Source organism: Prosopis cineraria, unplaced genomic scaffold, assembly GCF_029017545.1.
Source record: "Prosopis cineraria cultivar Desert tree isolate PC_DT_omini unplaced genomic scaffold, ASM2901754v1 PC1131, whole genome shotgun sequence".
Lineage (NCBI taxonomy): Eukaryota > Viridiplantae > Streptophyta > Magnoliopsida > Fabales > Fabaceae > Prosopis > Prosopis cineraria.
The window spans coordinates 13,799-29,017 of record NW_026556456.1 but is presented as its reverse complement, the minus strand read 5'-3'; the positions used below and the strand labels follow the sequence as shown (position 1 = coordinate 29,017).

Sequence of the window (15,219 nt, the reverse complement as noted above, 5' to 3'; positions counted from 1 at the left end):
AGGCGAAGTTAACCTACACTGTATGTTTTGTTGGCATCAAAGTCAGATGAGACACAGTCATGAAATGTCGTTTTGCGAGAATTGTGTGGATACAATTAGTGAGAGATCACGTGGTGGAAGATAGTGGGTGACAGTCACACATAACTTTGTAATAGTGGACAAAAGGGTAAATAAAATGGAGAGGGGAATCCTGCCAAAAAAAAAAAAAATGGAGAGGGGGAAGATAAGAACGCATCTAGGCGCAAGCGGAGCAGCAGTTTCTTGGCTTCACTTTCACATGAAAGGACAGTTTTTACCGCAGTAGACACCATTATCGTGCAAGTGGCGGGGGTCTTGAATTGTGGGATTTTGGATCAACCGTGGTCTGAATCTGACTAGAGGAGTCCAGAAGCAAAAGAATCCGGCGCAGCATCAACATCAAGGTCGAATATAATTAATTAATTATAAAATATTTGTCATTTATAAAGAAGATTAATGAAATGATTTCTCTTTAGTATAAACATTATCTCATCAAGGATAAGGTTCACCTGTAGTTCTTTTCGTGTTTGTTTCCAATCTAAACATTGTGTGGGAATGAATTATTCTAAGGATTTAATAATAAATCTTTAAGCTTTTGTTTGGAAAAATTAATTATATTTAAGGGCTTTTTTTTGTTTTGTTCCCATTTTTTATTTTTTAAAAAATAAAAAGTATTTGTATTTATGTTAATTTTAAAATAGTTTTAGAGTTAGAAAACAAGATCAATCAATAGTAACGACCAATAATAATAAATGATAATGGTTAGCTATAATTTGTTATAATTGCTCCACAAGGTTGCCAACGATCAGTTGATATTTGATAGTAACAATCAAATTTATCATCAGCAACAAACATAACATGATGGTTGGTAATGATTAACAATGGCAATTAAAGATGGTGTCTAAACTCTAAAACTAACAATGGATGTTGGTGGTGGTTAATAATAGCAATAAGTGGTAGTAATTGATGGTAGTAGTGATCGTCAATCATAACAATCAATAATAATGATTAATAAAGGTTGACAACAATAGCCTGTGACAATAGCTGGTAATAAGAGTTGATATCTGTGACAAATGGTGTTTACAAATTTGGTTTGATCTAGTTTTGAGGAAAAAAAAAATAAAACTAAACCAAATTCATCAGTTTGCCAAAGTCTGAGACCTATTCAATTTTTTTAAATAATCAGCTTCATTCAATTTTTGAACTATTCAATTCATATTGATTTAGGTTTGAATTAGGTTTTAAATTTTTTTTCTATAAAATATTTTCACAATCAATTCACCTACATATTTACCAATAATTTTTAACCATTAATTACTATTTTCAACAAAAAACCTTGAAGAAGAAGAATATTTTTTAATAATTAATTAGCACATTTATCTATTAAAAACCAATATGTTATCTACTTATTTGTAAATTACTTGATTATAGACAAGATTTAGTTAATTTTAACATATTTTTTACAAGTAAAATACAGACAATTAAATTTATGAAAGAGAAAACAATTCTAAAAATTTATAAGAATATATAATAAATATCATGAGACTTGTTTCTGTTTGGTTTGAGCGTCAAGAAACAAAAACTTGAGCCGAATTAAACTAATTAGTTTTGCCTAAAAAAAAAACTGAATTTTATTTATAATTAGTTTGTGTCATGGTATAATTGATCTAGATTGATTTTGCATACTTTTATACATGACTTTGTGGGTAATGGTGAGCTGTGGCAGCAGAGGTGGCTGGCAACAACGATCGATGTTTTAAAAATGTAGCGTATATTTTTCAAAAAGGAAATAACTTTAAAATGTTTATTTTCCTTTTAAAAAAATAAGAACAATTTCATAAATCATTTAACTGCAAAACACCTACTTAAATAACTTTTTGCCCATTTTTAAAAAATGGAAATAAAACATGGCCTCAATTTTCCATCCCCCCCCCCCCGGTTTCCCCTTGTAGAACTCATTTTTGAGACAGCTTTTTAATTTTAATTAGCAATGTGATGCCTCTTGCGGATCAACTCACTCCTTTCCAGTTTGAGAGATCACTCTATAACGTGTAAGTTTAATTTTGTGCTCCTCGTGATGGTATACTATCATTTTTACGACTTTCAAAAGAATGAAATTGAAACAAAATCTAATTTTTGAGCAATAAAAAAAATTAGGGGAATTTTCTTGAAGGTGGGCTTTTAAAACTTGATTCCTGTTAGCTGAGCGCAGTGGATTATAGGTCACGAGGAACCAGGCTTTGTTAGTCACCCCGCTTGCCAGGTAATTCTCTTAAATGTTGATCCGTACTAAAGCGATTATAACCTTTTCTTCTTGGATTAATGCATGTTGATAGCAGGCTCCTTTACTAATGTTAACTACTTAATTTTGTAATATTTTTTCTGCAATATATTTTATCATCATTCCGGGAGAGGAAAAAAAAAAAAACAAGAACTGTGTGGCTTTGTTGAAAAGGGTGGCTAAGCCTTGCTTTTGTGGGTGAAACAAAAAGGCACCTTTCGATGTTTTTGTCTGAGATATTGTTTTTGATGAGGAAATGTGCATGCAAGGTAATCCAGCTGTTGCCAAGGGAGATGTGCCCCTTCCTGTTTTGGGTAAGAATCATTGATCAAATGAAGGCTCTTTGATGCAGACTTCTATCCATGCAATTTAGAAAGTGATAGGCTGAGGTTTTTGCTCCTCATGCTCTTGTGTTTTGGTTTTGTGCTTTTCAATACAGTTACTTTTTATGTTTGAATGACTTACTTGTTAAATAACGTTCCTATTGAATAAATATTTTTTTTAATCTTTTAATTTATAATTATTTTTTAAAAAAATATTTTTATTCAATAAATTACTTTATATTTATTTTAAAGTAAAATATTTTATTAAATAGAAGTAAATATAAAAAAATAAAATTAGTTTGAAGACAAATCTACATTATTGGGAGTAATACTTGATTAAAAATGCTTTATATTTTTTAATAGAGAGAGTAGTTGTCATCTTTCTTCTTTTTTATTTTTTTTTGAATAAATTATATAAATACTCCATCAGTCCTGGATATACGAGTTATATAAATAATCTATAGAGAGTAAAAAAATTAGCTAAATTACTTATTTATAAAAATGTGCTTGATTTCTTTAAAATATCCCCTTTAATCATTTGCACTGAAACTACCACATGGATGAAAACCCTCCTTTAATATCTGTAATCAATAAGGATAATTTGAAAAAAAAAATTATAAATTCGAGAAACAAAATGAATTGAAGCCTTACATTAGGAACCAAAAATAAAATTTCAATTAGCTCCCATCTTTAAGACAGGAGGGATTATTCTTTTTCATCTTTTGAAATTAAATATATAGTATATAAGATTTGTATATTACAGTCTTAAAATAAACTCCGCAACTCATAACAAAAACAAATAGTGCAAGAGACATACCAACAAATTTTTGGAATCAATGTATGTAAATATTTGTATTGATATACGTGAATCTCTCCTAAAACAAATAGTTACTCCTCACTTAACCTGATTAATTTTTGTCCAAATACCAATTTAAACGCCTTGTTTTGTTTTTAAATTTATTAATTTAATAAATATTATTTCAGTAAAAGATTTAAAAAAAACTAAAATATGAAATCATTTTATGTTTTTAAAGAAAATACATGTACTTCCAGAATTGATGAGAAGATATATAATATCATTAGTAAGGGGGAAAAAAACTAGTATAACTCAGTTTTCATGCCCCATTTCGAGCTTTATCCGACTTCTTGACGTTGGTGGAATTGTTTATTGGCAATTTGAGTGCAATACTACAGAAAAAAAAATATATTTTCCCATGGCTTGTCACATCAATTTTTTTTAATAAAATATTGAAGCCAAGTTCCATACTCATATATTAAAAAAAATTTTGGAACTCGATAGGCATCAAACCAATTTTTAAATTTGTAATATATGAAGAAATACTTTTTAAAATGTAACAAATGGGGAAATTTTTTTTTTTTTGCTGTAGTATTGCAGTCAAATTGCCTTGTTTATTTCGTGCAAGCACTGTGTGTCATAATTTAAAGATCATTTTAAAAGCAGTAACGAAGCAGCGAGCGAGCGAGAGAGAGAGTGAGAGTGGGAAGGGGGGAAGACTATTTGCAAGCAAATGGACACCTAATGAAAACCGAGCAGTTATCTTATCCCAATTGCAATGACGGCAGTAATGAGAATGATCATTAAAAATCAAAAGGTCAAAATATAACCTACATTTCTAAAGAAGGTAGTGTCCATATGTCACTAAGCTGAAATAAAATTTCTAATCATAACATTATCACTGCCTTATCTCCCTTGGATGAAGCTACTTTGACGTTTACCTACTAACTTGTTGATTACTCCTTTAATTCTGTTGGTTAGCACCGTAGACACCACTTTGTAGCTCACATTGCATGAGGAAATAGGCTTAAATTCTTTCATACATTTCGGATGTTCAACTTTAGGAATTAGCACCAGATTTGTTTGATTAAGCTTTATAATATCATGTGGTTGATTGAAGATACCTTTCACCATCCATGTAACATCATTCCCTATCATTTCCGAAAAATGTTGGTATATGAAAACTTGGGTGCCATCGGGTCCCGATGCCTTCAAAGCTCCCATGTCAAAGATTGCATTTTTTATTTCCAATTCGAACACTTCCCTATGAATTGACTCCATTTCTGCTTAACTCAATTCTGAATAAGATTTTTGAGTATTGGAGTATGGTAGCCTACCTCCCTCTAACATAAATAGAGTCTTGTAGAAGTTGACTGCCACAGACCTTAGCTCTTTTTAATTATCAATCCAATTTCCCTATTCATCCTCGAGTGCTTCAATATTGTTCCTCTTTCTTCTCAGTTTGGTGGAGGCATGGTAAAAATTGTTGTTTCGGTCTCCATATCTTAGCCAATTGCATATTGACTTCTAGTACCACATAAGTTCCTTTAGGGCAATGGTTTTGTTATATTCATTCCATAAGCTAGCTTTAATTTTTTGGACATACTGATTGTCCCTTCTGCACCTCACTTTTTTCTACCCCTTATAGTCTTCTTAACAAACCCCTCTTTTTGAAAGGGATGTTACCTATCTTGCTTTGGTTCCACTTAATAGCTCTCTCTTGAAAAAGTTTAACACTTGAGTTCCATTCCTCCTCTAACCAAGCATTCTTGACAACATTAGCAAAATCATCTTCAAGAAATCACGCTGCCTCAACCCAGAATAATTTTTTTTTTAGCTTGAACTTGAACACAGCGAGATTTTAACAAGAGAGGTCTATGGTCTGATTTGAATTTTAGTAAATGATGGATTTTATAGTCAGAAAATTGCATATGCCACTGATAATTTGCAAAACCCTAGTCAATGTTTTCCTTTAGTGGTAGCTTTTCCCAAGTGAATTTTTTACCTACTATTTCAAACTTTATCATCTGTAATCTCTGAATGCAGTTATTGAATTGTTGCATTGAGATGTTGTTTGCATGGGCACCTCCAAACTTATCTTCAAGTGACAAATAAGCATTAAAATCCCCCATAATCAGCCATGGTTCAGAGATAGAAGTATTAATTTCAATAAGGTCATTCCACAAAGGTCTTCTCATAAGGACATTTAGCTCAGTGTATACACAAGTGAACCAGAATCTATTATTTCTCTAAACATCTTCAATGTAAACATGAAGGAATTGAGTGGATGATTTAACATATTAAACTATAACTTTAAATTCATTCCAAAAACATCCAGATCCCCCCAACATGACCCATGGCTTCAACTCTAATCCAATTTGAAAAACCCATTTTTTAAGAAATACCACCAGCTTTGACACTACTAGAATGTGTTTCTAATAAAACCAACACATTAATCTTCTTATCTCTAGTTAAGTCATGAACTTGGATAGGGAAGTTTTTTGAGGCAGAGCCCCTACAATTCCACACTAATATATTCATAAAAACAAAGAGGGGTAAAAGACCTGAAGATCATTATTGAGTCACCTAAGGGGTTGCAAGCACTCCCTCTAAGTCACTTTCTTCTTCTTTACCTTCCATTTCATAGAAATTTTCTTATACTTCTTTAATGCCGTTATCCAATGAATCCTTATTCTTCTCGAGAATTTGTTAACTAGGAGGGTCATTGGAATGAGGGAAAATGATTTCCCTTATCTCTATCGTCATTAGTCTAATTCCTTCATTGATATACTCATGGGTCTCTACTAGTTTTGAATCCTGTTGATGATCAGTGTTGGTGTTGGGCTGGATTAATTGATCTAAAGCCAATGGGCCCTTGAAGGACAAGTTTCCCATAGTAACATTATGTAGCCTTTTGGATTATTTTCTTTTCAAAACTAGTGATAATATTTTGGGCCTCGTTGCAAGACTTCTTTTTAGTCCACTAGCTAATTTGCTAGTCATAATATGGCCTGATCCTTCCACTTGGCCTTTTCTCTTTACATTACCTTTTCTACCCTTCTCTTCCTTATGTTTTTTAGTTGAGAAAGAGAAAACTCTCTTGGTGTCTTCTTTTGTAAGCTTCATGCTAGGCTGTGAGTTTTAGTTAGTAGGCTTGTCCTTTTTAAACTTTCATTTTTCTTGATCAGACACATAAGCTATTGAGCTGCCATTTTCATGTCCTTCTGTTTGATCATCCCATTTTTCATACTATTTTCATTCTTTTTCTTCCTTCATACATTTTTTTTCTGAGCCACTCTCTCTTGGGTCTGCTCCTGCTCTAAGTCCAGATCTTTAGACAGTACTACGAATTTGGACGTAGCATTTGTGATATTGATGCCTTGGTAGTTTGTCTTTTGGCCAGCGAATCCACCGTAGCTTGATTTTCTAGTGTCATTTCACCATACTCTTAGTTTGTAAGGCTTTTGGTTAATCATCCATTCTCCATAATGTTCATCCAGTAGTATATTATTAGGATTTAATGTTGAAGGGGATGTTGCTTGCTTCTATCCTTAGGGTTTGTCTGAATGTTTTCCTCCTCCTGCTTCTGTTTTGACTTCTAGAATCTTCATGAGACAGTCTTCACTCTTGTGTTCGACCTTGCCATAATTGAAGCAAATGACATTAATTCCTTCATACATCATAGTAAATATCCTCCTTCTAATAACAAAATGAGAGTAAAGAGGTTTCGTCAAGTCAACTTTTACACTCACACGAGCATATCTTCCTCTCTCCACATGTTCTTTTGATTAACTTGGGCAAGGCTATACATATCAACTTTTAGGGCTTTCCCTATCATGTTGCCAATTTCCTACATGAACTCCTCATTATAACAGTGCATAGGAAGAATAAGGATAAACTCAAATCCATAGAGCAATCTTTTTTATCTGATTAGTGAAAGGATTGAAGTTCAGGCTCTATCATTGCACCACAAGGAAATGTGTCGAGATTACCCATAGACCATCACTAAGGACCTTTTGGTATAATTCAACATTCTCTATCCTGAACATGAAGTAATTGTTCTTAAAATCTATAAGTTCAAAGTTATACGTACCCTAAATCCTAGCGAATTTGGACCTAAGTTTTGCAAGTTGAATCTTCTTCCCCATCAATGTTATGATCAAAGCCTCTTTCCATGGACCACAAAGCTCATTGAGTCTATCATCCAGTACTTTAATTGTAGGTAGAGAGTCCACAATCTTCTGTTGTTTGGCAATCCACTATGGTGTACATAAAGTTTCCTGTTTCATCCATTCTTTGAATTGTTCTTCAAAGTCTCGTATCGATTTTGTCTCCTCTCTTCTAATTAATTTTACCTTGTAAGATATCTATTTGGCACAAGAAGCAATCTCAGGTTGATGGCTTTCTGAAGAGTTTTTTCCTTTCAGACCTTGTTTTTCTCCAAGTGGCTGCTCTTTCTCCTTCATATTAGTGTCATTCATCATATCTGTATTATGCATTACTATGTCATTATCAAGTTTTTTGGTGCTACGTGCAAGGACATCCTCTTCTTCAATCGAACGAGCTCCTCCCTCATCCTCAATAGAAAAAGTGGAGGAAGTCAAAAAAATAGCCTTAAAAGGAGTCAAGTTTCTAATCATGTTATTATTGCCCAAGAAGTATTGAATACTATGATAAACAACAAATCAAGAAAGGGCCTAATAACCATCAAGGTGGATCTTGAAAAAGCCTATGACAGGTTGAATTAGAGATTTGTCAAATGATGCCTAAAATAGGTGGGATTCAAAGGTAAAGTTCTTAAACTAATACAATTTTGCATTAAGAGCCCAACAATGAAAATCATTTGGAATGGGGAACTAACAAAAGAATTCAAGCCTTCGAGAAGGGTTCGTTAAGAAGACCTTATCTCTCCTTACATCTTTACACTTCGCATGAAAAAACTCAGCCACATGATTGAGGATGATATTAATCTAGGCAATTGGAAACCAATTTATTTGAACAAGAATGGACCATCAATTTCTCATCTTTTCTTTACTGATGATCTTATCTTTTTTGGCGAAGCTTCATTGGACCAAATAGAAGTTATAAATAGTTGCTTGGAGATGTTTTACAAATGTTCAACTCAGATGGTTAATAAGAGCAAACCCAAAATGTCTGTTTCTAATTCAATTCATTTCTCCAGAGCTATGGCTTTAAGCAAACAACTGGGAGTTAGCCTCATGGGAGAGCTTGGAAAATATCTAGGTATCCCACTACTGCACAAAAGAGCTAGTTACTCAAATTTCAGACCCATCTTGGGTAGGGTTAAAACAAAGCTATTTGGATGGAAGGGCAAATTACTCTCATTTGCAAGAAGATTAGTCTTCATTCAATCAGTGCTCACAATGATCTTAAACTACCATATGCAAACCATGCTCCTTCCAAAGAAAATATTGCAGGAAATTGAAAAAGAAAGTAATGCTTTTCTATAGGGCAGCAGAGATGGCGAGAAGATACTCCACCTTGTCTCTTGGGATAATATGAAACATAAGAAGGAGTCGAGTGATTTAGGGGTAAAGGATCTACAAACTTAAAATCATGCCTTCATCTTGAAACTATACTGGAACATGGTCACTAATCAGGAAGCATTATGGGTTCAAGTCCTAAGATCTAAATACAAGTGTGGTGAAGCTAATATGCCTTCAATCTCTAAAAGGAAAAATGCCTCAAAAACTTTAAAAAGTATCATTAAAGTATGGGATACCTTCAAAGAGGGCCTAGAGAAAAGATACCCGTCGGGTAAATCCTCTAAATTCTGGTATGATAACTGGTCCTTAATGAATGAACCATTAATCAAGTATGCTATGAGTAATACTCTCCTACTAGATATAGAAGCCACTGTTGAAGACTTTATTACTCCTAGTGGTGCATGGGACAAAGATAAAATGGTGAACTGGCTTACTTCCTTCATTATTAATCAAATTACTAGCTTTAGCCCACTCATAATAATAAGGAGTGAGAAATTTGTGCAGAAGCCATCTACTGATGGTGTTTTTAAAATTAAATCTGCGTATGATTTTCTTTTTGTAGGTATTAGAGATTATAGAGAAAAACTTTGGACAAAAATCTGGAGATGGAGCATATCGAAGAAGATGAAAAATTTCATTTGCCTCTTGGGAAACAACAGAGTGCATTCAGAAAAACTTAGAGAAAGAAGAGGTCTTTCAAACTTGAGCACATGTCCTTTTGGATGCAACGAGGAGGAGACAGCAATGCACATTGTTAGAGACTGTAGAGTTGCCAGGGATGCATGGAGACAAATTATTAAAATAGAACACCAGAGCAATGTTATGCAACAACACTGTCTTGATTGGATTCAATGGAATGCTAAGAATGATCTTGGAATAGATTTTGCAAAAAAGGTACCATGTTCCACTACCTTTACACATGTATGTTGGGAACTATGGACCAACAAATACACAAATTTATTTGGAAATGAAGAGCCAAAAATGCAAATTGATACAAATAAATGCATCTGGAAAGTTGTAACAAATTTTAATCTGATAGGAAGAATGAAGATGGAAAAATCCACTCTCAAGCCAATTGACAAGTGGCACCCTCCAACAAAAAGTTTTGTCAGACTTGATGTCGATGGATCAATATACGTAAACAGTCTTACCACTTATAGTGGAATGGTAATAGATGAGAATGGCAACTGGGCTACAAGGTTTTGTAGTAGAATTGGGCAACTCCCTTCTGTTAGCGAAAATTATGGGAATCATAACAAGTTTAGAAATTTGCTAGTTGAAAGGATTCAAAACGGTAGAAGTCTATTCTGATTGTGTGGAAACCATTAACATCATAAATAGAGACCATAATGATAAGCACCCCTTCCATGATATTTTATCCTATGCTATTAGCATTTTGAATGAAAATTGGCCCGTTTCCATTAGCTTTATTTATAGAGATATTATTAGCGCAGCTCATCAGCCAGCTAAGAAAGCTCATTTTGAGAAGAGTTATTTTTGCCCCTTCAATAATCCACCACCTTAAACTTTTGTAAGGGGTGTATGATGATTGATTTGGACTCTCTTGTAGTCTGTTTGTCTTTTCCAAGTTTTCTTTTATAAATGGTATTCAGTTTTAATCCAAAAAAAAAAAAATTTCTAATCATTGTACCCATGAACAACTTAACAAAGCACGTACCAGCTGCCCCATCACAGGCTGATTTAGGTGCTCGCCACCCTTTCCCCCTTTATCTATCTAACACTCCACAATATCAAATTTAGCATCAAGCTCTATACCCACCCCCCCCCCCAAAAAAAAAAAAAACAAATGCAGCATCAAGCTTCCACCTACTCTCGCAGCTCGCAGTCTTCATCAACGTAACATTGATTCCATAGAATAAAAGTCAAATTTTCAATATTCAAAATACGAATGTGCACCTGAGAAGCATCACAGTAAGGAAGAGCTCCCATTCCCCAGCTGTGGGGTTAGTAGGCCCAGGAGCCCCTAATCAGCCTTCACAGGTGTAGGTTATTTACTTGATACGTAAGCTATTCATTAATGCATTAAAAACAAACAGAGAACACAGTAAACTAAAAGTTCAAGGAATTAGCCGAGTAAAGAGGCATTCCTTCAGGTCTTTTCAGAAATATCCTAAGGACATCATCTAGAAAGCCTTTAAAGCGAAGTTATTCTCAGTTTGCACGGTCCCTGAGGACTTCAAGATCCATCTCTGTAGGGTCTGTTGCCTGAATCTCATAATGGATACCCTCCAGCTCCCGTCTGAACCTGTCCTTGGATGTTGCATACAGCATTTTTGCACGAATTCGGGATACAGAAGGAGACCTGTAAAAATTGAATTAAAAAAAACCCACAACCAAGGCAACAAATAGATCATGAATGAGCCAACTTATATAAGGCTTTAACCTGCTCTGGTTTAAACATAAAATTATGCCATTGCCAACATGCATGGAAGCTTGCACCAAAATATTCCATCATGAGATTAACTTGCCATCTGCAAGTAATAAACCACGCCCTCCCTACTTCCCCAAACATTAAATAAAGAAAGAAATAGTAAAAACCAACAAAAACTACTGCGAGGGGCAACATTCCTAGATTGTCAGTCAATAATGAAGATTCAAACTAAACATTTGTTTTCCCTCTTCCCTAAACAACAGCAACAAGTGCAAGATCTAAAATTTGTATTACTATAACAGCAGTACCTAGTGAATAAAACCCAAAATATTCACATTACCAAAGGACGACTCAAATGCCAAATTGAGATGTGATTGATAAGATGGTTTGTGATCTTAAATGAAAACATGACACAACAGTTAACGTGCAGGGAAGGGTGAAAAAACTGTAACACGAATCAGGACTCAGGCTGTGGGAAGAGGAGAAAACAACAAACAAATAAAACAAGAAATCTCAAGCACAAAAGAGGCACATACCAGCTGTTAAATCTGTTTCCGATACATATTGCATTTCAGGATTAGCATTCAATCAAAAGAAGGTTGAATAAAAAAATTTTTAAAAAAAAAGCAGGATTCAAGTAGTGGGAAGATGAGAAAAGACTCTACTAACCAAACAAAAGGGTCTGAAACACAAGAGGGGAACAGAACGGTTGGTCAATAGAGCAAAATCACTGTTTCCAATACACTTGTCAGTCCAATATTGAGCACCCAGATAGAAAGGGTGCTTCAAATTAAAATTGAGCATCTTTATCAAATATGGATGTGAAATGAGAGCTATTAGAGTTCAACAACAGAGTCAGAAACTTGGAATCTTCATTAATTAATACAGTAGATAGTATTGAGAAAAGAACTTCCATACCATTTATCTATCTTAGAATTGCTGTATCTAATAAAATTTACTATAAATACAATCAAATTTAATTTTGCTTGATCATATGATTCCATCAAACTTGCTTCCACTCAATATGAAAATTCTACTTGGTATACATCAGAGCAATATATTTATTTCATCTAGTGAAATTAGCACATACAATAAGCTGCCTTTAGAATAAATGCAGATCGTCTTTCCAATTCAAATACAAGTCACACAGCAAACAAGAAAATTACAATCCGTGCTTCAGCATTCCTCTTCAAAATTAGTAAATCGCATATTGATTCCACCAATCACTCTACTTGTTATTTACACTATATACTTTGTGTCCAAATCGTAAACAAGTAGAACCATAATAGCTATGCCATAGTGACACTCCAGATTCTGTGAATTGAGCAAAATTTTGTAATTTCAGTGTCACAAAATAATGGTTCAGCCAGTCAAACTCATGCACTATTCTCCGCGCGTAAGAATTTGTGAATGATAAAGGTCTAACATTTATGCACTAAATAAACCATAATCTAGAAAGGGAGCATTCATAGCATAGCAACAGAAAATTGTACAGAAAGTCTTTTATAACCTTGCAGCAAAGGAATATAAAAAGTACTGGAAATAGCAAGAATATAATAATATAATAATTCGTATAGACATCACCCGTCCACATGAACTCAATTGCCTCATTGACAGAGAATATGAACATCTTTACCTAATTCAACTTTAGATGCTAACCAAAGACAATAAGTAAAACAAACATATCAGGATGAAGTAAGCAGGATCTGAAATGCATCAAACAATTTGTAATTCAGATTTGTCAAAACTTTTCATCAGTTCATCCTTCACCATTGGAAAACTAGATTAAGTTGTATTTCTAAGATTAGAATATTACTGATGATGAGATAGTGAGCAAGTAATGACATGACATAATAGGAGCTTCATAGAGGAGTTCGATACTGTCATCTTCCACCCATTACCCATCAAACCATCTTTCAGGTGACTAAAGTGATTTTGACGCTTGCCCTTTCATTCTCAAATATTTTTGTCTCTTGCTTTCTTTTTAAGAGACATCTGTATTATAAGTCTTCAACGCGAGTCATGAAATAGAAAAACGCACTGATTTAAAGCAGTATATATCCAAATCAAGGTTAATATTTTTTCTCCAGGTGAATAAAAATGCGTTTTCCATTATTTTTGAAGAAATCAAGTAACTAACCATGCGATAAAAAAGATTTTGCTCTTTTGACAGTTCTCAGAAGTTACAAAATCGAAGTCATAGACGGCATATCGGCAATCATTCTCAGGTAAGGAAGCAGTGAAATCATCATAGCTCTCAGCAGGGCCCCCTGTCTTCTCAACCACAACTTCTTTCTTTTTCTCATCAATCTTAAAAATGACGTAGCGGTGAACTTTCTTCCTCTGCAGTTCCAAGTATGTGCTTACACTATGCTCAGCAACCCCCATGCCAGAAGAGGCATTTCCCTAAAATGAAGTCAAGTGTTAAATACTGTATCCCATTAAGGGCAGAATTTTTTTTATTAAAACCAAATATGAAAATCAAGGGAATTAGAAAATGAAACTGAAGGTTCTTTCTGTTAATTCATAGTAATCGCATCAAGATATAACCAAACTTAATTGCAACTCAACGGGAAAAAAATCGTTGTAGTGCATTAGGTAGGAATAAAGCATGCAGCAGCACCAATCTTTCATGTGATAGGATACAACTAAATCTGATACAATATTCAAATGATTTCTTAAAACTTCAGCGTCGTGAACCCACTTAGATATGAACCAACCAAAATATTTCAATTTTAACAAGGAGAACACCAAACCATGAGCAGATCCCAGCTCCAGCGCGTGAATAAAAGCCAACAAATTCCAGCAGCTTACATTAGAATTGCATCAGGAAAACTGAAATGAAGTTGCAGAGAAAAAGGCAGCCAGACCAGATAGTGAAAACCAGAAAATCCACTACCCCCATAGCCCGATATCAATAATAAAATTTGTAGAAAGCTTGTCAGTCACAGCGTGCTATCAAAGCCTACAAGAAGCATCGATAAATCCAGTTTCTGCGATATATTTGAAGTTTTCTACTAAGACCAACATCGATTTGAAGCCAAGTCAGCTAGCGCGGAGAGCTATGTATTTAATTAAGCAAGTATCACGAAGAAAGGGAAAACTTCACTCCAGTACAAGAATCGTGTCAGAACTACTGAGCTAGAAGAAACAAAAATTGAGACCGGAAATTCCGGTAGTAAGTTCATGAAAATCAGTCAGCGAACATGTCTATATGAGACCAAGAAAGGAAAAACAAATCCACACAAGAGGAAATCGGAAATCAAGCGGAAAGCACAATAACTTAAGGCAAACTAAAATAATGGAAGCGCATTTCAAGATCTTCATCAAAATTAGAAGAACGAGAATCAGAAGAGCAAAAAAGCAAAGGAAGCATACCCCTCCTCGGAACGCCATAGCTACAGAGACCACCAGCGAGTTAAACAACCAGCGAGAAGAGAATGATAGAAGATTAAAAATCAAAATAAGAGAGAGAAATTATTGAGATAAAAAAAAAAGGAAAAAACATTGGAGGAGAGAATAATGAGAGGAGTAGAAAAAGAGGAAAGGAAGGAGAGGAGAGGAGTGAGACGGAAGGGAGAGGAGCGTCGTTTTGTTATTTTCTGATAAAGAGGTTGGACCGCCCCTATCCCTACTGCGGATCGTCTGGTGCCAAATTCAGGTCACCCCAGGTAGTACCGACTCGTTTCATCACACTGAGGCCATCGCTGTCAAGCGTCCACGTGTGCTCTTATATTTGTACGTTTCTTTTTTACTTGAACTTTTTGATATTTTATTTTAAAAACTTTTACACAAATAACTCATATTATAAAATTAAATAAAAAATAATTTATTTTTTTAAATTTTAAAAATAAATTTTTTAATATTTATATTATAATTAATTTAAAAATGTGTCCTTTTTA

At 34.1% G+C, this 15,219-nt stretch overlaps 1 protein-coding gene across 2 annotated transcripts; it reads right to left on the bottom strand.

The window, feature by feature from the left end:
- Nucleotides 1–10,773: 10,773 nt before the first annotated feature.
- LOC129299355 (actin-depolymerizing factor-like) lies at nucleotides 10,774–14,954 on the bottom strand. Of its 2 annotated transcripts, XR_008590547.1 has the most exons (5): nucleotides 14,696–14,954; nucleotides 13,458–13,723; nucleotides 11,987–12,047; nucleotides 11,330–11,442; nucleotides 11,109–11,248 (listed from the first exon to the last, which is right to left on the bottom strand). XR_008590547.1 is itself a non-coding variant. In XM_054937815.1 (3 exons), the coding sequence occupies exons 1-3, from the start codon at nucleotides 14,711–14,713 to the stop codon at nucleotides 11,098–11,100; spliced, it is 435 nt and encodes a 144-aa protein (XP_054793790.1). In that variant the 5' UTR covers nucleotides 14,714–14,934; the 3' UTR covers nucleotides 10,774–11,097. The 2 variants fall into 2 exon arrangements, 1 of the variants encoding a protein (XP_054793790.1); XM_054937815.1 differs by lacking the exons at nucleotides 11,330–11,442; nucleotides 11,987–12,047 and having other exon boundaries at nucleotides 10,774–11,248; nucleotides 14,696–14,934.
- Between the last annotated feature and the right edge of the window lie 265 nt (nucleotides 14,955–15,219).